The 24,134-nt window shown below is 47.3% G+C and overlaps 1 protein-coding gene across 5 annotated transcripts in view; it reads left to right on the forward strand.

Annotated features, from left to right (window-relative positions):
• DSCAML1 (DS cell adhesion molecule like 1) overlaps nt 1-24,134 on the forward strand; it is a 392,568-nt gene that overhangs the window by 297,828 nt on the left and 70,606 nt on the right. For 3 of the 5 annotated variants that reach the window (XM_063943605.1, XM_063943606.1, XM_063943607.1), the window contains 2 exons: nt 13,724-13,996; nt 19,388-19,666. In XM_063943605.1, coding sequence (XP_063799675.1) covers nt 13,724-13,996; nt 19,388-19,666 — 552 coding nt within the window. Of the gene's footprint in view, nt 1-13,723; nt 13,997-19,387; nt 19,667-24,134 lie in introns of those variants that run through there. The other 2 variants (XM_063943609.1, XM_063943608.1) reach the window with 2 other exon arrangements.

A 24,134-nucleotide genomic window follows, 5' to 3' on the forward strand; every position in this document is an offset into this window, starting at 1 on the left:
CCGTTTTTGAGAGATCTAATTGGCTGGAGCTGGTTAATGGTAGCGTCTTCCTTGCTACCCTCTATGAGTAAAATCTGGTCATCCAGTTAATAAATGTCATGACCTATAATCCAATGCAGTGGTGTCGGTGTCTTTATTTCTTAGTGATACGTTAGCTCAAAGTGTATTATCAAGGTGCGATTACAATAAATCATTGGAAGGCTTATGACATCATTATTAATAAACTGTTAAGGAAAACATTGGGTTTTTTTCTACTTAACTATAAAACCTGACCATTTAAATTGCGCCGGATACAGAGCCCGAAAGATGCTAGACAAGGTACAGAATTGGGCGCCTTCCCCCCGTCCTTTTGTTTTATCGCACACTGTGCCCTGAGTGGGAGTCTTGGTTGCCTAATGGATAATCTGGCTCTTTAAAGACTCTAACTTGCAAATGTTACCGTTTTCCCAAATCTCCAAACCGTTCATTCTTGGTGTCATAGCATCTAATTGGCAACATGTTTCTATTAGTAATTACAGCGTTGATGCACGCTCTCGGCAGAGTGTCTGGCCACACTACACACCTCAGCCTTCTCCTGTGCCAGGCAGGGCCGGTGCTAGGGTGTTCGGCGCCCCCCTGCAAACTATAAATTTGCGCCCTCCCTCTTATACCGTAGTTAATAAAATGAGAGCGTGCGTCGGAGGCCGCAAAAATAAGATTTTACTCACCGGTAAATCTATTTCTCGTAGTCCGTAGTGGATGCTGGGAACTCCGTAAGGACCATGGGGAATAGCGGGCTCCGAAGGAGGCTGGGCACTCTAGAAAGATTTATGACTACCTGGTGTGCACTGGCTCCTCCCACTATGACCCTCCTCCAAGCCTCAGTTAGGACACTGTGCCCGGACGAGCTGACATAATAAGGAAGGATTTTGAATCCCGGGTAAGACTCATACCAGCCACACCAATCACACCGTACAACTCGTGATACTATATCCAGTTTGACAGTATGAAAACAACTGAGCCTCTCAACAGATGGCTCAACAATAACCCTTTAGTTAGCAATAACTATTTACAAGTATTGCAGACAATCCGCACTTGGGATGGGCGCCCAGCATCCACTACGGACTACGAGAAATAGATTTACCGGTGAGTAAAATCTTATTTTCTCTGACGTCCTAGTGGATGCTGGGAACTCCGTAAGGACCATGGGGATTATACCAAAGCTCCCAAACGGGCGGGAGAGTGCGGATGACTCTGCAGCACCGAATGAGAGAACTCAAGGTCCTCCTCAGCCAGGGTATCAAATTTGTAGAATTTTGCAAACGTGTTTGCCCCTGACCAAGTAACAGCTCGGCAAAGTTGTAAAGCCGAGACCCCTCGGGCAGCCGCCCAAGATGAGCCCACCTTCCCTGTGGAATGGGCTTTCACTGATTTAGGATGCGGCAGTCCAGCCGCAGAATGCGCCTGCTGAATCGTGTCACAGATCCAGCGAGCGATAGTCTGCTTAGAAGCAGGAGCACCCAGCCTGTTGGGTGCATACAGGATAAATAGCGAGTCAATTTTCCTGACTCTAGCCGTCCTGGAAACATAATTTTTCAAGGCCCTGACTACGTCCAGTAACTTGGAATCCTCCAAGTCCCTAGTAGCCGCAGGCACCACAATAGGTTGGTTCAAGTGAAAAACTGATACCACCTTAAGGAGAAACTGGGGACGAGTCCTCAATTCTGCCCTATCCATATGGAAAATCAGATAAGGACTTTTATATGACAAAGCCGCCAATTCTGATACACGCCTGGCCGAAACCAAGGCCAATAACATGACCACTTTCAACGTGAGATATTTCAGATCCACGGTTTTTAGTGGTTCAAACCAATGTGATTTTAAGAAACTCAACACCACGTTGAGATCCCAAGGTGCCACTGGAGGCACAACTGGGGGCTGAATATGCAGCACTCCTTTTACAATGTCTGAACTTCAGGTACTGAAGCTAATTTTTTCTGGAAGAAAATCGACAGAGCCGAGATCTGTATCTTAATGGAGCCTAATTTTAGGCCCATAGACACTCCTGCTTGTAGGAAATGCAGAAATCGACCTAGTTGAAATTCCTCTGTTGGGGCCTTTTTTTGGCCTCACACCAAGCAACATATTTCCGCCATATGCGGTGATAATGTTTTGCAGTAACATCTTTCCTGGCTTGAATCAGCGTAGGAATGACTTCCTCCGGAATGCCCTTTTCCTTTAGGATCCGGCGTTCAACCGCCATGCCATCAAAACGTAGCCGCGGTAAGTCTTGGAACAGACAGGGCCCCTGCTGCAGCAGGTCCTGTCTGAGCGGCAGAGGCCATGGATCCTCTGATATATAGTTTCTTGAAGTTCTGGGTACCAGGCTCTTCTTGGCCAATCCGGAACCACGAGTATCGTTCTTACTCCTCGCCTTCTTATTATTCTCAGTACCTTTGGTATGAGAGGCAGAGGGGGGAACACATAAACCGACTGGTACACCCACGGTGTTACCAGAGCGTCCACAGCTATCGCCTGAAGGTCCCTTGACCTGGCGCAATATCTTTTATAGCTTTTTGTTGAGGCGGGACGCCTTCATGTCCACCTGTGGCCTTTCCCAATGGTGTACAATCCTTTGGAAGACTTCTGGATGAAGTCCCCACACTCTCGGGTGGAAGTCGTGTCTGCTGAGAAGATCTGCTTCCCAGTTGTCCACTCCGGGAATGAACACTGCTGACAGTGCTAACACATGATTTTCCGCCCATCGGAGAATCCTTGTGGCTTCTGCCATCGCCATCCTGCTTCTTGTGCCGCCCTGTTGGTTTACATGGGCGACTGCCGTGATGTTTCCTGATTGGATCAGGACCGGCTGGTTTTGAAGCAGAGGCCTTGCCTGACTCAGGGCATTGTAAATGGCCCTCTGTTCCAGAATATTTATGTAGGGAAGTCACCTGACTTGACCAAAGTCCCTGGAAGGTTCTTCCCTGTGTGACTGCCCCCCAGCCTCAAAAGGCTGGCATCCATGGTCACTAGGACCTAGTCCTGTATGTCGAACCTGCGGCCCTCTTGAAGATGGGCACTCTGCAGCCACTACAGTAGAGATACCCTGGTCCTTGGAGACAGGGTTATCAGCCTAATGCATCTGAAGATGCGACCCGGACCACTTGTCTAACAGGTCCCCCTGAAAAGTTCTTGCATGGAACCTGCCGAATGGGATTGCTTCGTAGGAAGCTATCATTTTTCCCAGGACTCGCGTGCAATGATGCACCGATAACTGTTTTGGCTTCAGGAGGTCTCTGACTAGAGATGACAGCTCCTTGGCTTTCTCCTCCTGGAGAAACACTTATTTCTGGTCTGTGTCCAGAACCATCCCCAGGAACAGTAGACGTGTCGTAGGAACCAGCTGTGACTCTGGACTGTTTAGAATCCAACCGTGCTGTTGTAGCACTTTCCAAAATAGTGCTACCCCGACTAGCAACTGCTCCTTGGACCTCGCCCTTATAAGGAGATTGTCCAAGTACGGGATAATTAAAAAACTCCCCTTTTCGAAGGAGTATCATCATTCCGGCCATTACCATGGTAACACCCTCGGTGCCATGTACAGTCCAAACGGCAGAGTCTGGACTTGGTAATGGTAATCCTGTACCACAATCTGAGGTACTCCTGGCGAGGATAGTAAATAGGGACATGCAGGTAAGCATCCTTGATGTCCCGGGATACCATGTAATCCCCCTCGTCCAGGCTTGCAATAACCGCCCTGAGCGATTCCATCTTGAACTTGAATTTTTTTATGTATGTGTTCAAGGATTTTAAATATAAAAAAGGGTCACACCGAACCATGCGGTTTCGGTACCCCAACCCGTGTGGAATAGTAACCCCGTCCTTGTTGGAGTAGGGGCACCTTAAGTATTACCTGCTGGGAATACAGCTTATTAATTGCCTCTAGCACAGCCTCCCTGCCTGAGGGAGTTGTCGGCAAGGCATATTTGAGGAAACGGCGGGGGGAAGACATATCGAATTCCAGCTTGTACCCCTGAAATACTACTTGAATGAAACAGGGATCCACCTGTGAGCGAGCCCACTGATCGCTGAAATTTTTGAGACGGCCCCCCACCGTACCTGGTTACACCTGTGGAGCCCCCGCGTCATGCTGTGGACTCAGAGGAAGCGAGAGAAGAATTATGATTCTGGGAACAGGCTGACTGGTGCAGCTTTTTCCCTCTTCCCTTGTCTCTGTACAGAAAGGAAGCGCCTTTGACCCGCTTGCTTTTCTGAAGCCGAAAGGACTGTACCTGATAATACAGTGCTTTCTTAGTCTGTGAGGAAAATTGAGGTAAAAATATTTCTTCCCAGCTGTTGCTGCGGATACGAGGTCCCAGAGACCATCCCCAAATAATTCCTCACCCTTATAAGGCAGAATCTCTATGCGCCTTTTAAGGTCAGCATCACCTGTCCAGTGACAGGTCTCTAATACCCTCCTGACAGAATGGACATTACATTCATTTTGGATGCCAGACGGCAAAATATCCCTCTGTGCATCCCTCATATATAAGACGACGTCTTTAATAAGTGCTCATGTTAGCAAACTAGTATGTTTGACAGGGTCACCGACCACGCTGCAGCAGCACGCTCTGCAGGTTTCAGTCTAGTACCTGAGTGTGTAAATAAATACAGACTTCAGGATAGCCTCCTGCTTTTTATCAACAGGTACCTTCAAAGTGGCCGTTCCTCAAACGGCAGTGCCAAACCTATTTTGACAACCGTGTGAGCACCTTATCCACCCTAGGGGATATCTCCCAGCGTAACTTATCCTCTGGCGGGAAAAGGTACGCCATCAGTAACTTTTTAGAAATTACCAGTTTCTTATCAGGGGGAACCCACGCTTTTCACACACTTCATTCATTCATCTGATGGGGGAACAAAACACTGCCTGCTTTTTCTCCCCAAACATAAAAACCCATTTTTAGAGGTTAATGTCAGAAATGTGTAACACATTTTTTATTGCCGGGATCAAGTCACGGATGTTCCTAGTGGATTGTGTATATGTCTCAACCTTGTCGACACTGGAGTCAGACTCCGTGTCGACATCTGTGTCTGCCATCTGAATGAGCGGGCGTTTTTGAGCCCCTGATGGCCTTTGAGACGCCTGGGCAGGCACGGGCTGAGAAGCCGGCTGTCCCACAGCTGTTACGTCATCCACCCTTTTATGTAAGGAGTTGACACTGTCGGTTAATACCTTTTACCTAACCATCCACTCTGGTGTCGGCCCCACAGGGGGCGACATCACATTTATCGGCATCTGCTCCGTCACTATATAAGCCTCCTCCTCAAACATGTCGACACAGCTGTACCGACACACCGCACACACACAGGGAATGCTCTGACTGAGGACAGGACCCACAAAGCCCTTTGGGGAGACAGAGAGAAAGTATGCCAGCACACACCAGAGCGCTATATAATGAATTATCCCCCATAGCTGCTTGTATATACAATATTGCGCCTAAATTTAGTGCCCCCCCTCTCTTTTTAACCTGAAAACTACAGGGGAGAGCCTGGGGAGCTTTCTTCCAGTTGCACTGTGAAGAGAAAATGGCGCCAGTGTGTCTGAGGGAGATAGCTCCGCCCCTTTTCTGCGGCCTATTCTCCCGCTTTTTTCTGGATTCTGGCAGGGGTATTTACCACATATATAGCCTCTGGGGCTATATATTGTGGTATTTTTGCCAGCCAAGGTGTTTTTATTGCTGCTCAGGGCGCCCCCCCAAGCGCCCTGCACCCTCAGTGACCGGAGTGTGAAGTGTGCATGAGGAGCAATGGCGCACAGCTGCAGTGCTGTGCGCTACCTTGGTGAAGACTGATGTCTTCTGCCGCCGATTTTCCGGACCTCTTCTTGCTTCTGGCTCTGTAAGGGGGACGGCGGCGCGGCTCCGGGACCGAACACCAAGGACTGGGCCTGCGGTCGATCCCTCTGGAGCTAATGGTGTCCAGTAGCCTAAGAAGCCCAATCCGGCTGCAAGCAGGCGAGTTCGCTTCTTCTCCCCTTAGTCCCTCGCTGCAGTGAGCCTGTTGCCAGCAGGTCTCACTGAAAATAAAAAACCTAATTATATACTTTCTTTCTAAGGGCTCAGGAGAGCCCCTAGTGTGCATCCAACCTCGGCCGGGCACAAGATCTAACTGAGGCTTGGAGGAGGGTCATAGTGGGAGGAGCCAGTGCACACCAGGTAGTCATAAATCTTTCTAGAGTGCCCAGCCTTCTTCGGAGCCCGCTATTCCCCATGGTCCTTACGGAGTTCCCAGCATCCACTAGGACGTCAGAGAAAAAGGATTATGGTTTCCCACGGGGTGTGACCACACAACAGTACCCCCAATTCAAATTATGTCACACAGTAGCACAATCTTATTCACATTTTACCGCACATAGAATGAGACGAAAATCACATTATAGCACACAGAATGAGCTGAAATTCACATTATAACACACAGAATGAGCCGAAATTCACATTATACCACACGGTAGGACCCGAAATTCACATTATACCACACGGTATGAGCTGAAATTCACATTATAGCACACAGAATGAGCCAAAATTCCCAGTATACCACACGGTATGAGACGAAATTCAAATAATAGCACATAGAATGAGCCTAAATTCACATTATAGCACACAGAATGAGCCGAAATTCACATTATAGCACACAGAATGAGCCGAAATTCAAATGATGCCATATGGAGACAAAATTCAGGGAGAGTGACAGCAGGGACAGGGAGAGAGAGAGGGAAAGTGACAGCAGGGACAGGAAGAGGGAAAGTGACAGCAGGGACATAGGGAAAGGGAGCATGACTGAGAGAGGGATAGTAAGGGCATACAATAGGGACTAGGGAGAGAGAAAGGCATCAGGGTAAGATTACCTATTTAGCAGCGGCGGTGCTGAGGATGCTGTGGTCTGCGGTGCGGTGTATTAGGAGGCTGTGGTCGGCATGGTACTGAAGTGCAGAGAAGGACTGAGGGCGGCGGCGGTGTAGCAGAGGAGGAGGCAGAGGGCGGTGCAAGGAGGAAGCTGTGGTTGGCGGCACTGCGGCTCCTATGACCACAACGCCACTATTTCAAATCGCCGTGGACCTGCAGCCAATCCGGAGGGGGCAGGATAAGATCAGTGGTGAGGAGCAGGAGGGGACAGGATGGGAGCAGGAGGGGGCATATTAGCAAATGCAGGTGAAAGATGACTATTATCATCTATCATGTCATCATCCATCTGTGTACTAACAGGCCACAGCAAAACCAGACATGATTCAACTATTTAGCCCAATTGGCAAACTGAGCCGAGTTTAGACAAGTGGCTGTATCAGCCGATGTGTGACATTGTAACGTACATCTATACAGATTCTTCCCTCACTCTGCTTATGTTTACCAGTAACTGGTAAATACTGCATGAGTAAGGGATTGTAAGCGCTTGCAGCTTGATACCAACTTGTGGTGGAGGTGTCCTGCACCCTGTTCTCTGCATTATAAGCAGACTTTATACAGTAGGGATTTATTGATTTATACGAAGTTTGTTGTTTATACCACCTGGATGCTGGATAGGCCGAAAATAGAGGCGTTCATTCATCATGCAGTGAGTTTAGACATCAACTTGTTTATAGGGCAGAATCGGAGTTGTATGATAATCCTGCTGCAACTGCAACCCCATACTCAGGTAAAGTGCTAAAATGCTAGTTTAAGTTTCCCCCACATGTACAAGCCAGAAATGGACTGTGTAATACGTAAAACACGTACTTTACTTATCTGAGCACTGTGCAGATCCCTCAGCTGGCCCATGCACTCCCCCAAGCTGCAGAGGTGAAACTTATACACACACAAACACATATACATACATACACACATACATATACACATACATACACACATATACATATATACAGACAGTACATACACAGTACATACACACACACACTTTCTCTCACCTTTTTTCCATCCACTTACAGTATCACAGGCTGGTTGGAGGGAAGGGATCTGCCTCAGCTTGGGGATCCCGTTTAGCCCCGCCCCTTTTCGTTCGTGTAACCCCGCCCCCTTTAGTCCGTGTAGCTCCGCCCACCTTCCATCCGCTCATCATGCCTCTGTAGGGAAGGAGGGAGGGCTTTAAACGGACGGCGCTGCTGCCTGTCAGTTTGCATTTGCAGGCGGCAGCAGCAGGGGGTCAGGCCAGGCTCAGGGCAGCGCAGCACAGGAATGCAGAGCAGGAAGGCGCCTCTCCAATCAGGCGCCTACCTGCTTTGCGTCCCTTTGCTGAGCGGGTAGCGCCGGGCCTGGTGCCAGGCAACACCTGGACATATTTGACCTACAAAGTGATATTGTGCAAGTAATCTGTTCCCCATTCTGTAACAATCTCGGTAGTTCAGGGGCGAATTGCAGCCTCTAGAACAGTGGTCCTGATCCGGATTTGTATGCAAACCCGATGGTTTACGTTTACACCGGGGCGTTTCTAGAGGGGAGGAGGCCCGTGTGCAGGATCCGTCCAGGCCCACCCCTCTCTAGCTGGTAGTGCTGTCCCAGAGTTTAGAGCGCATGCGCAGATCACCGGGAAAATGGTGCATCGCCATTTTACTGTTGATTTCTGCAGCACTGCTGCTGCGCCGCGGGCCTCTGGAGGATAAGTATTAAAAATAATGGGTGCGATGTGGGCCCCCCCTAGACCCCGGGGCCCCGTGTGCACCCATTATAAATACGTCAGTGCGTTAACATACAGATTCGATGGTGGGTGCGCTGCACAGGTGTAGGATGGGTCCTGTGTGATCGCTCGCAGCCCCTCCTTAGCCGCAGCAGGATTGATGCGCTGCGGCATTTGAGGCACGGAGCGGGGACAGCGTCCAGGTCTGCTCTACTAAATGGGGGAATGTCAATCCCCATTTCTGCTGAGCCCAGGGTCTGTGGTTGTGCAATACCACATCAGGATCAGGACCTTAGTCTCTCTCCCGCCTGGATCCGTAAACATGGCTCAGAGGCCTATTTCTCACCATCCGCATATAATGATGTGGATGACAGAAGATAAACTCGACCAAACTCGCACTGCGATAATGGAGTACATTGCATGGATGTATCAGTTACCGCAGGCAGGAGCAGTGCTTGCGTTCTGATGTTCTGCTGCGCATGCACCGCCGCCTGTCACTACCGCCACTGCCAGGTAACCCCCCGTCACGACAACCCCCACTCCAGATAAAGCACCCCCCCGGATTCATACTTACCAGTCCAGGAGACGGTGTCCGCTGCTCCAGTGAGCGCTGCAGGGCGCCGGGTCCTTCTTCTGCGCTTTGACCCCCGGTGCTGTAAAGTGCGCTGCCACTTTGCAGCATCACTTTACTGCACCCGGGTCACAGCGCAGCATATGGGGGAACCGACGCTCACTGGAGCAGCGTACACAGGCTCCCTGGGCAAGTGAGTATGTTTTTTTTTTTTCTTTTCTTTTTTTTCTTTTTCCCCCTGTTTTTTTTTACAAGTGATCAGCTTGTGTGTCCATCGGACACACATAGCTGATCACTGGAGCCAGGTCCCAGGGCCAAGGGCAGAGAAAGCTGGGCAAAGGGTGTACATTGCAGTGCTGCCCTGTGATCTCACCGGCCTGAGCTGGTGAGATTATCACAGGGCACACTGCGGTATTTTAAAAATTTTTTTTTTTTTTAAGTAAATTCGGCCACACTGCGGCCCTCATTCCGAGTTGTTCGCTCGCAAGCTGCTTTTAGCAGCATTGCACACGCTAAGCCGCCGCCTACTGGGAGAAAAAACCTCGTAATGCCGTGAGTAAAATACCAATCTTCATAGCAAATTTACTTGGCGCAGTCGCAGTGCGAATATTGCGCATGCGCAATTAGCGGAAAATCGCTGCGATGCGAAGAAAATTACCGAGCGAACAACTCGGAATGACCACCTGCATTTCCCATTATAAGTATGGGGAATGCGATGTGGATTACTAAATGACAAATAAAGGGTTTGGAGCAGTTTTTCATGAAAACTGCTCCTAATGCCCTCTAATACATTCAAGTGATACTAAAATAATGTGAAACAGGTGTGAAAACAATGTAAAAATAATGTTAATAAATAGGCCCCTCAGTCTGCATAGTGACCTTTATTAATTAACCCACCCTAAACTGGCAGACATTACAAAGACCCCATCTGGAAGAGTCTCGGATGGGCGGAGGGCCTGACCGGGCATTCTCATCATCGTGGCCTGATCAGGGCTGTCTTAACAGCATTGCATGCCCTGGGCATGCCCTGGGCAAAGCAATGTACTGCGTCCCATACACACCCATTCACGGGAACCAAATAAAAAAATGAATAAATAAATAACATGCCCCTCCTGCGGCCCCCTTACTGTCTCTCCACATGTTTCACTATGGTGAATGGCTGACAGAACTCTGATTGGTGGATAGCTCCACCAATCAGCATCCTGACAGCTATTCACGGTCTTGCTGCATCCTGGGAGACAGGTAGAGAATGCTGTTTTGCTGCTCTGGTTATGTGCCCACCACCCGCACCTGATTGGAGGCTCCTAGAATTGGGGGGCCCTGGGCAGCTACCCAGTGTGACTATACATGAAGATGGCCCAGTACCTGATTCCTTGCCGTTAAAAGCCATGGCATGTTACAGTAGGGGACGGGGCTAGGATGGCACAATTCAATGCGAGTTGCTTCATACAATCTCCCAGCTGCCCACGTCAGTCGGGGGGAAAACTATTGTACTTTATTGTGAGGAAATGTGTATTATGAGGAATAGTTTGAGAAAGGATTGTGTATATTATATTTGTTCCGTTAGATTCCCCTGTATTTACTTGATTCATTCTCTCTCGACGGGCTGCTGCCAACTACAGTATTGGTTACAGTATCACAAAGAACAAAGAGGAAGAGTGCAGTCTCTTGGGCGCACAGAAAGGAATTATTAATTACATTAAAACGTAACTGCGAGAAAAGTTATGCTTTAATGTAATGAATAATTCCTCTCTGTGCGCCCAAGAGACAGCAATCTTCTTCTTTCTTCTTTGGAATATTATGGGGAATAAAAAGTTTCCTGCAATAAATTGTTATAAAAATGTGAGGTATAAAAGCCCTCGGGCTGCAGCCTTGTGTCTTTATACAGTCCTGGAACGCCTCCTGAGTTATATTATCTTCATAATACACGTTAGCAGGTGCAATATCCCATGATATACATGGAAACTGGTGCTGCAACATCGATGTTAGAGCATGTGCTAGATGTACGTACGTATGCATTGCATTTAACCAATCAGATTTGAGCTATCATTTATCTACTGCTGTCTATTAAGTGACAGAAGCGGATTGGTTGGCAGCTTCTCCACATTTCCTCTTTAGAAGGTTTGATACACCTCCCCCATAGTGAGATTAGTAGTATTGTTTTTAGGAAAAATCTTAGGCCCTCATTCCGAGTTGATCGCTCGCAAGGCGAATTTAGCAGAGTTGCTCACGCTAAGCCTACGCCTACTGGGAGTGTATCTTAGCTTCTTAAAATTGCGACCGATGTATTCGCAATATTGCGATTACAAACTACTTAGCAGTTTCAGAGTAGCTTCAGACTTACTCGGCATCTGCGTTCAGTTCAGTGCTTGTCGTTCCTGGTTTGACGTCATAAACACACCCAGCGTTCGCCTAGACACTCCCCCGTTTCTCCGGCCACTCCTGCGTTTTTTCCGGAAACGGTAGCGTTTTTATCCACACGCCCCGAAAACGCCGTGTTTCCGCCCAGTAACACCCATTTCCTGTCAATCACACTACGTTCGCCAGAGCGAAGAAAAAGCCGTGAGTAAAAATACTATCTTCATTGTAAAATTACTTGGCGCAGTCGCAGTGCGAATATTGCGCATGCATACTAAGCGGAATTTCACTGCGATGCGAAGAAAATTACCGAGCGAACGACTCGGAATGAGGGCCTTAGTTTTTTAAGTCAGTATTTCTGGGTATGTATGCTCATTTTATTTGTATCATTTACCAGCGATAATCAAAGGATCACCGCTGGTAAATGGATTATAATTTCACACTCAGCTCAGGTACACTAACCAGTTGTTGGCAGACGTACTTTCCTCCACTTGCTGTGACGCACGGAATTAACAATGACATGAAAACTTTAAATCCCGCAGTTTTGTGGGGAAAAGGCTTCATATTTTGACAAAATCTGCTTCATTACTTGTTTGTTGTGTACTTGTGCAGGTGCTTTCTATTGATGCCAGTAAAACACAGCTTTTGATAAATGTCCCGTTTAGTTTAATGTCTTGGATGGACGTCTGATTCACGCCAGAACTGTGCACTCTTTCTTCATAACATGACTACTCTCCCGCAGTGTCAGGGAGACACCTTAATGGTCAAGGTTAGAGGTGGGACCGTGCAGCGCCTGAGGTGTATCAGTCCAACCATCAATGCCTTAAAGCAGGCATGTCCAAACTGCGGCCCTCCAGCTGTTGTGAAACTACATATCCCAGCATGCCCTGACACAGTTTTGCTGTCAGAGAATGCTAAAGCTGTGTCGGGGCATGCTGGGATGTGTAGTTTCACAACTGCTGGAGGGCCGCAGTTTGGACATGCCTGCCTTAAAGTGAATATGTAGTAATTATTATTATAGTCATTGAATTAATGCACTGGTGCCTCTATACGGGGGCATGGAATGTGGTAGGATGACCCAAGGGCAGGGACTAACCGGCCATCTGTCTCTTCTGGAAAATAGCACACTCAGAGGCGGAACTACCTGTGGTGCAGTAGGTGCCTGCCCTGAGATTCCTGGGGATTAAGGGGCCCACCGATGCCCAGACCAGCAATAAGTTTTCCCCAGGCCTGTCACCTGACCACTGTGATCAGTGTTGGAACGAGCTCTGGGATCAGGGTGGGCTCCACCACTTGAGGGACCTGTCCCTTACCACATTGAAGCGGCTCTTTTCTTGTGTGTGTGTGCATCTGCGTTTGCCATCTGAGCCAGACTGATAGGGGACCCTGCCGTCTGTGAATCAGAGGCAGCTCATGGCCAGTGCCTGCCTGACCAATTGCGAACCGAGGAATGCACAGGGGGCTGTACTACTCTCGCAGACAGAGCTGATGTGCTCCCGTCCCCACCAAGGTACTCCCCCCCCCCCCCCCCCCGTTCTCTGCACCACACAGTACTGTGTGCTTGTACCTCTGTCACTAACTGCCTCCCCCCATTACCCACTGCCTCCCCCTATCACCCACTGCCATGTGGCATATTATAAACTTGGAGTGTGACAGTGGAGTATATTTTTTTCTCCTGGGCCCCTCACTCATTACTTCCACCACTGAGCACACTGCACTGAGTGGGTGGGAACCATATATTCCCTCTCAAACAACAGTGTTTTATGTCTTAACAGTGACAAAATGTAAAAGGAACTACTATCCTCCTCTCACAAGTTATGAAGCCTTTAATACATACAGTGAAATAATCTTGCGGATTTTTGCACTGCGCATGCCCCGAAATCAAACATACGCACTCATCTCTGTACCATTGTTCTCCTCCATATATCATAACCCTTGCTTTGACTTTTCTTTTCAGGGCCTCTTGCCCGTTCCCCTGTATACCTCTCTCTCTGTATAACGCTTTCTGTGTACATGTCTTTTACTGCTCTCTGGGGTGTTTGTCTTTGTCTTTTCCCATACCTTGGCCATTAAAGGTCTTGCCCCTAACTGTGATGTGTCTTCTGGGTTTGTGTCCACCTAATGTACGTTGCTTGCACCTCACTCCAGGACCGCCTAGTATCCGGACCATGAAGAACCTGACGGCAGTGGCAGGAAGAGACAGCTTCATCCACTGCCGGGTGATCGGTTACCCCTACTACTTCATCAGTTGGTACAAAGATTCCCTACTGTTGCCTGACAACCACAGGCAGGTGGTGTTCGAGAATGGGACGTTGATGCTGAGTGATGTTCAAAAGGGAATGGACGAAGGAGAATACTTGTGTAGTGTCCTCATCCAGCCCCAGCTGTCTATCAGCCAGAGCGTCCACATCACTGTCAAAGGTCAGAGGACATATTACATGTATGGGGGCAGAATGTGATTGGCAGACTAGGCAGTGACTTATGAGGTAATGATGTACACAGACGGACCTTTGTCACACACTCACCTATCGTACATATCTTATTTGCACACATGTACAGTATATTACCTGGGCATGAATCAAGGGATACAGGGGTGTATTATTTTCTTTCCGATATTGTGTGGGAGATGTTCCAACCAATCAGCTCCTAACTGTCAATGTTCAATTGCTTGGTCCTTTTTTCTCTCTCTCTACACCTTATCTCTCTCCAAAGTTTGATACACCTCCCCCTGAAAGTACTTTTTTTTTTACACATCTATAACAATCAGGCGTTTAAACTGTATTATTATACAACATGTCGCTGTCCTCTAAATAATATAAAAGTCCACTTGTTATTTATCTGTATATACCAGCCATGTCCAAACTGCGGCCCTCCAGCTGTTGTGAAACTACATATCCCAGCATGCCCTGACACAGTTTTGCTGTCAAAGAATGCTAAAGCTGTGTCAGGGCATGCTGGGATGTGTAGTTTCTCAACAGCTGGAGGGCCACAGTTTGGACATGCCTGGTATAGACTAACAAATATAAACAAAAGTCACTTTTTGTTGAGCCAGCACATAGCAAAACTGCTACAACTGTATAGGGCAAAGTGTTTTCTGGTAGGGGAATATAACAATTGTACTACGTGTTACCCGGTGCAAGGTTTACCCCTGCCGCCCCATACAACGGCCGGATCTGCGATGCATTGCTCTCGCTCTGTCCTCCACATCGCAGCGCCTCCGCTTACTACCCCTCCTCACCCCTGATCTGTTTCTCTGACAAGCTTCAGCACAGGGAATTGCTGTGTAAACACAGCGTATTAATGCCCTGCCCTTTACTCAGATCCTCAGCTCGCTGTTTTCCGTAGTGTTTGTTGGCTTTTAAAAAGCAATGCGTCTGTCGTGGTCTCCCAGATCTGCCGGAGACTTAAAAGCTTCTCCAGCGCATCAATTATTCAGGAGCACCCGGGGAGAGATTCTTCCTAATGAATAGAGAGAGCCAGACTGAGATTGTGCACGGCTTCCTGTGTGTGTCTGCACTGTTGCGCTTGTACCTGTATATGCAATCATGTGCAGTACATCTACTGTACTTGTGCTTCAGCTAATAACTCCGTGATAACGCACGTGCTATCTTTATGCATTTATGAGGTTTCCTATGTAACAGTGTGCAATCACAAATCACATGCTTATCTTATACAACCTTAGAACCCTTTCAATAACCACATATCCTATTCACAATACAGCGTTCATTGGGCCTTATTCAGACCTGATGGCAGCAGCAAAATCTTTCTGTAATGGGCAAAACCATGGGGGTAATGCAGACCCGATAGCTGCTGTGCGTTTTCGCTCAGCAGCGATCGGGTATGAACTGCGCATGCACCGCAGTGCGCAGTCGCGAGGTCCACCCAGCGACGGGGAGTGAAGGACAGCGACGGGATGGCCGAAGGAAGTGATGGCACCGGTGATCGCAAGAAGATTGACAGGAAGAGGCCGTTTGTGAGTGTCAACTGCCCGTTTCCTAGGAGTGTCCGGAGAAACGCAGGCGTGTCCACCCGTTTGTAGGGAGGGTTCCTGACGTCAGCTCCAGGCCGGATCATCGCACTGGAAGAGTAAGTCCTGAGCCGTGCAGAGACTGCACACATGCATTCGCACCCCTGCACAGCGATTACTCCCTCCCCCCTGTACGCGGCAATTACCTGGTCGCAGCAGTGCAAAAAAACAAAACGCCTGCTTGCGACCAGGTCTGACTTATCCCCCATGTGCACTGCAGGGGGGGCAGATGTAACATGTGCAGAGAGAGTTAGATTTGGGTGGGTTATTTTGTTTCTGTGCAGGGTAAATACTGGATCTGGGACTCCAGGTCGACAACAAAAAGGTCGACACACCTTAGGTCGACGCCAATTGGTCGACACACCTTAGGTCGCCATGAACAAAAGGTCAACAGGAACAAGGTCGACATGGAAAAAGGTCGACATGAGTTTTTAATGTTTTTTTTGGTGTAATTTTCTTCGTAGAGTGACCGGGAACCCCAATTAGTGCACCGCGTCCCCTCGCAGCTTCAGGCATGGTGCTTTCGCTCTGCTACCCCTTTGCTCGGCACAGATTACCGCTCCAATCGTAGGCCACGTGGATCGATAAGTATGAAAAGGTTCCAAAAAAAGAAAGAAATTGTGAAAAACTCATGTCGACCTTTTTCCATGTCAACCTTTTGTCCATGTCGACATAAGGTGTGTTGACCAATTGGCGGCAACCTAAGGTGTGTCGACTTTTTTGTTGTCGACCTGGAGTCCGGATACCGTAAATACTGGCTGCTTTATTTTTACACTGCAATTTAGATTTCAGTTTGAACATATCCCACCCAAATCTAACTCTCTCTGCACATGTTACATCTGCCCCACCTGCAGTGCACATGGGGGGTAATTCAGACCTGATCGCTAGGGTGTGTTTTTTGCATCCCTGCGATCAGGTAGTCGCCGCCAGGGGGAGGGCGAATTTGCTGTGCAGGGGTGCAATCACATGTGCAGAGAGCTGCACAAACAAAAGTTGCGATAATCGGGGCTGGAGCTGCCGTCGGAAACCCTCCCTCCAAACGTCTGGATCCTCCTGCGTTTTTCTGGACACTCCTCTAAAACGGTCATTTGCCAACCACAAACGGCCTCTTCCTGTCAGTCACCTTGCAATCACCCGTGCGATTGTTTTGTTCGCCGCTGCCTGGTGCTCCCCGTCGCTGCAGACCAGCACGCCTGCGCATTGCGGTACATACGCATGCGCAGTTCAGACCCGATTGCCCGCTGTGCGAAAACACAGCAGCGATCGGGTCTGAATTAGGCCCATGGTTTTGCCCATTAGAGAAAAAGTTTGCTGCTGCGATCAGGTCTGAATTAGGGCCATTGGGGGTGATTCCGAGTTGTTCGCTCGCTAGCTGCTTTTAGCAGCATTGCACACGCTAAGCCGCCGCCCTCTGGGAGTGTATATTAGCTTAGCAGAATTGCGAACGAAAGATTAGCAGAATTGCGAATAAAAATTTCTTAGCAGTTTCTGAGTAGCTCCAGACCTACTCCTACACTGCGATCAGCTCAGGCCGTTTCGTTCCTGGTTTGACGTCACACACACGCCCAGCGTTCGCCCAGCCACTCCCCCGTTTCTCCAGACACTCCCGCGTTTTTCCCTGAAACGCCTGTGTTTTTCCGCACACTCCCAGAAAACGGTCAGTTTCCGCCCAGAAACACCCACTTCCTGTCAATTACATTATGATCAGCAGAACGATTAAAAAACTTTGCTACGCCGAAAGTAAAATACCAAACTTTTGAGCTAATTTACTTGGCGCAGGCGCGCTGCGTACATTGCGCATGCGCAGTTTGCGACTAATCGCAAACTGATCCTTAAATTTGTCTCCCCATTCTGTACAACTTCATCGATTCCAATAACCATTGTCCATATGGCTGCCTGTTAATGACAAAAAGACCTGTATGTATATATATATATATATATATATATATATATATATATGAAGAACTTTTCTCATTTCTCCAAAATCCAGCGTCATTTTGATAATACGGGGGAAGACTCTTTGCACATTTTTTGGTTCCATGGCCTGCTGGGTAATGTAAACCCACTGCAATGTCCCCTGTCTTCGTCACACTGCGGGCATGCATAGGGGTTCTGGGGCTGCAGGGCATGCCCCCAGTACCTCTTTCCACTGACCGCAGACATGCACATGACACCTATACACCGCTTACTCTGCTAAGTAGAACAGTGAGTGCGAGGGGGTCTCCCAATCTTCCCGCCACAGTGGGAAACTATAGGTCATAGGTAGGACGGAGGGGGGGATGGTCACTTCCCTAAAACGTGGAACTGTCCCCCAGAATCAGGACGGCTGGGAGGTATGGCATGGACACTGCAAAAAGATTGAAAATAGTCCCGGCATACAGACATACATTCAGCTCTACATTGCCCCAATATTCCTAAAGTAGATCCGCTGCAGGAGACCGGTGAAAGGGTATAACATGTTACTATATATATATATATATATATATATATATATATAGTAACAGATATATCTATATATATCTATCTACTATATAAAAGTGAAAAATTTGTCCTTCTGTCTTTCTATACAAATCCACATTTTACAAGCGAAGATCGTGAAATTTTACATATAAGCGTATTAAAACATGGCGGAGGCAACTAAAACAATTAGAAATCCCTAGCACCCCTAGGGGGAGGGGGGGGGGGAGAGACAGCAGCACAGAGTATATCAGGAGACAGCATAACTCCGGAATTGCTGGAACAATCTACTCAAAAATTGGTACACATATGCCTTCAATCTGGAAACAATTACTGTGGGGGTTAGACACTCCTAGCACCCCTAGGGGTGAGACAGCAGCACAGACTATTTATTTCAGGAGACAGCATAACTCCCGAATGCCTGGACCAATTTACAACAAACTTGGTACACATATAATTTACAAGCTGGGAACAAACACCTAGGGGTGGGACAGCAGCACAGAGTATGTCGGCAGAGAGCATAACTCTGGAATGCCTGGAGCAATTTACACCAGACTTGCTACACATATGACTTACACTCTGGGACCAAACACTGTGGGGGTAACACACCACTAGCACAGACTATATCAGGACATGCATGATGTCAGTGATGACAGGGCTGCATGTGACAGGGGCAGTGACATGATGTGGGAAGGGGAATGCAGGTAGCACAAACCCACACACTGAGAGTTATATAGTGGAAGTAACACGGTCCCCCAGCAGCACAGAGTATATCAGGAGATACATAATGTGCTGCACTATATAAGAAACTGTAAATAAATCGATCATCTCACAGGGGCTCTGACATTATGTGAGGAGGGGAATGGAGGCACCAGGAAGCCACAGACTGAGAGTTCTATAGTGGGAGGAGCAGGGTCCCCAGCAGCACAGAGTATATTAGGACATGCATGATATGTCAGTGATGACAGGGCTGCATGTGACAGGGGCAGTTGAGAGTTGTATAGTGGGAAGAGCAGGGACCCTTGGGGGACAAAAAAGGGGTCCGGCCACTACACAACGTGCGTCAGGCAAGCAAGATATGCCTATATACTAGATCTCCAACCAACGTACAGTAATTTAACGAACAACTATCATTCTAATTTACCATCCTCATCCCGTAGCAAAGCACGGGTATTCAGCTATCTACAATGTTATTTATACTGTGTGTTTAATATTTACATTTATTTTTGTAAACAGACATTCTTAAAATCCCGGGGAACGCCGGGTACTCCAGCTAGTATATATATCTATCTGTTTAATAATTAATCATGTCTTTCCTTATCTCTCAGTGCCCCCGCTTATTCAACCCTTTGAGTTCCCGCCGGCCTCCATCGGTCAACTACTGTATATCCCATGTGTGGTGTCCTCTGGAGACATGCCGATCCGTATCACTTGGCGCAAGGATGGACAGGTTATTGTCTCCGGATCCGGCATCACCATTGAGACCAAGGAATTCATGAGCTCCTTGCAGATCTCCAGCGTATCTCTGAAGCATAATGGGAACTACACTTGCATCGCGAGTAATGATGCAGCCACCGTGAGCCGGGAGAGGCAGCTAATAGTGCGAGGTAAGAGGAGCCAGCCCGTGCGGGACAGACTCATACCGGGCAGAGTAACTCTAGTAATGAGGGATGAGCAAGTGAGTGGTGGGCAGGTGAAAAAATAAGGCGGATGAACACGGCACAGTATCTGGCAACAGACTTTTGCATTTGTCTGTCCACGATGTACGAGTTAGATAAAGGGGTCTATTCATGAAGCAGTGAAAAAAGTGGAGAAGTGACCCTTTGGAGAAGTTGCCCATGGCAACCAATCAGCTGCTCCATACAATTGTATAGTATTCAAATTATAAATGTTACTTCAGTGCTGATTGGTTGCCATGGGCAACTTCTCCACTGGCTTATTTCTGCACCTTTTTCACTGCTTCATGAATAGACTCCCAAGTCCATCATATATCGGAAAACCTAACCTGATAAATATTCTGCTTGACCTCAGTCACAGTTCTTGGCTCAGTTGTTGGATCACCACACCTAAAATGAAAGTTGCCCTATAGGAAAGATATTCTTACCATATTCACATGTACATAGGTAAAGCTGTTATGGATGATAGCTTCATAGTAGTGTTTTGTGAAGCTTTATGTAAGCCATTGTCCTGTTTCTAGTTATCTTCTGAAAAGATGGCCAACCCCGACAGACAGGCAGAGTTTCCAAAACTCCAGGTTTTAAAGCTATCCATGGTTCAGTTCAGATGGTTAAATCAAATTGGCTGAGCTTCTAATTAATTCACCTCTGCTCAAGCATGGTTATCCTAAAAACCTGGACTGCAATAGTGGAGTTTGGGAAACTCTTGAGACAGGTCTGATGGGAGGTCATTATGTCTCCCCACCCCCAACAATCACAACTGTGTCTCTTACATCTTCAAGTCTGAGATATTCTAAATGTAACAATGTATAAAACCTTTTTTTTCTTTAACATTTGTCTAGTTCCAGCATATTCCACAGCGCTTTACAGTTTAGATTATTAATAGTTCTCTTATATCACTTATACTTTAGGTCCAGCGGTTCGTTAACCTTAGTGAGAGCTGACACACGTTTCTAGGCTGATTTACACTGAAATATATGCAATGGGCCACAGGCCATTCTACCATGGGAAACTGGGAAATGCTGGATAAGCAATATTTTAATCAAACATTTCTAAAACCCAGTTTTCCCTCTTCAGCTATATAACATATTGTTATTAGAGTAATTAATGTTTCACTTTAATGAGCCATTAAAGTTAGTAAAAACGTAATAAAATCCTATGTGCATCCTCCGGCAGTCAGCAAATGAGAGTACAGTGAGTTACTTTATGTGGAGGTGTTAGGGAGGGAGGAAGTAACGTACGTGGTAGAGTAACACTGGGCTGGTTAATGCCAGCGAGCTGGTACAGAGTCTTGCCTTGGCATCATGTGGTTGCTGCTACTTCATTTCTGCCACCTGAAGGAAGGAAAGAAGGAAGGTATTGATATATTTACATGCCGGAACCGTAATACTTATGGCTTTGGTTAATAGAATCGTTTCCATTGTTTTTCTGAACCCCACCCCCACCCCCACCCCCAAAGCCACCCTCCTTCCTTCCCGACATGGTGGTTAATTACAGCATAAGTATGTAGTTTGGAGTACTATAGGTCTATTTGGGTCGATTTTGGTCGATTTTTGGTCGATGTTTGGTAGATTTTTGATCAAATTTGTGTTTTTGACATTGTTTTAAAAAAACATGTATATCCTCTATTAGTAAATGTGAAATTTAGAACCTGTATTACAAAATTGACCAAATCGACTTTTAGTAAATATACCCCTTTAGAATATAAGCTCTCACGAGCAGGACCCTCTTCCCTCATGTGCTTATCCTTTCTTACTTTAATAATCTTCAACTGCATCAACTCCAGCAGTCTTCTGCCACCTGATACTTATTCCAGTGTCATCTGTTGATGTAACTATGTTTATTTACCATGTCCTTGTCCTATACTGTCATCAACTGTAAGTTGCTGTTTTCCTGGTTGATTATTTGTTTATGTACTCTGTAATTGGGCGCTGCGGAACCCTTGTGGCGCCATATAAATAAAGGATAATAATAATAATAATAATAATACCCCTAAATCCCACATTTACTAACAGTTGATTTTTTTTTATGATGTCACAAATCCCATAAATGTGTGATTTAGATTTAGACCCTGAAACACAAAATTGATCAAAAATTCGACCAAACATCGATCAAAATTGACCCAAATTGACTTTTAGTAAATATACCCCCTTGTCTCAGTTTGAATGGAATATAGTTTTTTGTAATAGCTTGAAGGCCAGTCTCAACCAAAATAAATTTTTTAGTTAACAACTCCCAACCTGCAGATGGAGCCACGCTCATTGAGCGTGGCTTAGGGATGGCCATCGACCATCGATGATTCAAAATCATCGATGGTTATGGCCGATGCAGAATACTTTTGCCATCGATGGGGGAGAACCAGATGGTTTCCCTCCATCGATGGAATGTGGTGCCGGGACACAGAGCTTAGCTCGGACCCCGACACCCGCTAAGCCCCGCCCCTGGTTTTCCACTGGTCCGTGGTCCAGCCTGCACCTTTCAGTGGTGACCATCGTGTGGTGCAAACCATCGATGGTTCACCATCGATGGTTACCATCCATGGTACCATCGATGGAAACCATCGATAGACACCCCACCGATGGCCATCCCTAGCGTGGCTGCATCACAGGCAGGGGCGAGCATTGTGTCTAGGCGCGCCTGCGCCTCGGCCCGTCGCCGAGCGTACAGAAACGCTCACGTTCAAAGTGAATGGGGCGCGAGCGCGTCTACGATGCACACGCATCCCTTTCGTTCCCGGCGGTACGCCTCGCCAGGCGCACCCAGTCGCAGACGGAGCCACAATTAGCGTGGCTTCATCTGTACAGAACTGTGGGTGTTACATGCCACGGAGCCCCTGTTATAGCATAGGAGAACTCGTGGACCCCCCAATTCTGCAACGCTTCTTGTGCTTGGATGAACATCCTGGAGACATGGAGTTGCAAACAGTGCTGTGTAAGAATCCAGCCAGCTCCTCACCCGGCACATCACAGGCTGTATCTAGCAGTATCTGGTGGTTCATGTGGTGGCAAGAAGCAGAGATAGTGATGGGTAATTTCTGCCAGACAGTTAAAGGGACAGAGGCTGATGGCTACACTGTAGGTTTTGGATGGCGTTCCTCTATAAGTATGTGTCTAGTTACTATCCTGGAGATTTAATCAAATAATTAGTAATTACTGTTTCTGTCACTGTATCAAGGGATAATAAATGTGTAAGAGAAGGTATGCTAAGTGCTTAGGAGATGAGCAGGCCCCCCCCCCCACACAAAGGGGGATAGTAGAGAGTAAAAAAAAAAAACTTATACCAGGAAAACTTCTGAGTGTCAGCTTCTAAAGGGTTAATGGGCCCTGTGGATTTAAGGAGTTTTTAATGTGCTGTGGTAATGTAAGCATGAATATGTGATGAGCTTTTGATTCAGTGCTGCATGTTGATATAATCATGAATATCTAATTAGCAGAGACACATACTAATAAATATTCATCCAGCTTGTTGCCGGGAATAAATATCACAGGACGGATCAGGGGAAGGTATGATGGGGTACAGGACATTTTACACTTAGGAACCCTCTGTTAGGAGGGAGTGAGGAGTATTCTCTGTATATGTGGTGCTGTGACAGCTGTACAGTGCTGGAAATGAGGAGCAATGCCCGACATGACAGCAAAACTGATATGTAGGGTCCTGCGTGATTATGGTAATGAGATGCAGTGCTTTGCGTGTTTATGGTAATGAGATGCAGTGCTCTGCATGTTTATGGTAATGAGATGCAGTGCGCGGCGTGTTTATGGTAATGAGATGGAGTGCTGTGCATGTTTATGGTAATGAGATGCAGTGCTCTGCGTGATTATGGTAATGAGTTGCAGTGCTCTGCGTGTTTATGGTAATGAGATGCAGTGCTCTGCATGTTTATGGTAATGAGATGCAGTGCTCGGCGTGTTTATGGTAATGAGATGGAGTGCTGTGCATGTTTATGGTAATGAGATGCAGTGATCTGCATGATTATGGTAATGAGATGCAGTGCTCTGCATGTTTATGGTAATGAGATGAAGTGCTCTGCATGTTTATGGTAATGAAAGGCAGTGCTCTGCGTGTTTATGGTAATGAGATGCAGTGCTCTGCGTGTTTATGGTAATGAGATGCAGTGCTCTGCGTGTTTATGGTAATGAGATGCAGTGCTCTGCGTGTTTATGGCAATGAGAGGCAGTGCTCTGCGTGTTTATGGTAATGAGATGCGGTGATCTGCGTGTTTATGGTAATGAGATGCAGTGCTCTGCGTGTTTATGGTAATGAGATGCAGTGCTCTGCGTGTTTATGGTAATGAGATGCAGTGCCCTGCGTGTTTATGGTAATGAGATGCAGTGCTCTGCGTGTTTATGGTAATGAGATGCAGTGCTCTGCGTGTTTATGGTAATGACATGCAGTGCTC

Source organism: Pseudophryne corroboree, chromosome 10 (genome assembly GCF_028390025.1).
Source record: "Pseudophryne corroboree isolate aPseCor3 chromosome 10, aPseCor3.hap2, whole genome shotgun sequence".
Classification (NCBI taxonomy): Eukaryota; Metazoa; Chordata; class Amphibia; order Anura; family Myobatrachidae; genus Pseudophryne; species Pseudophryne corroboree.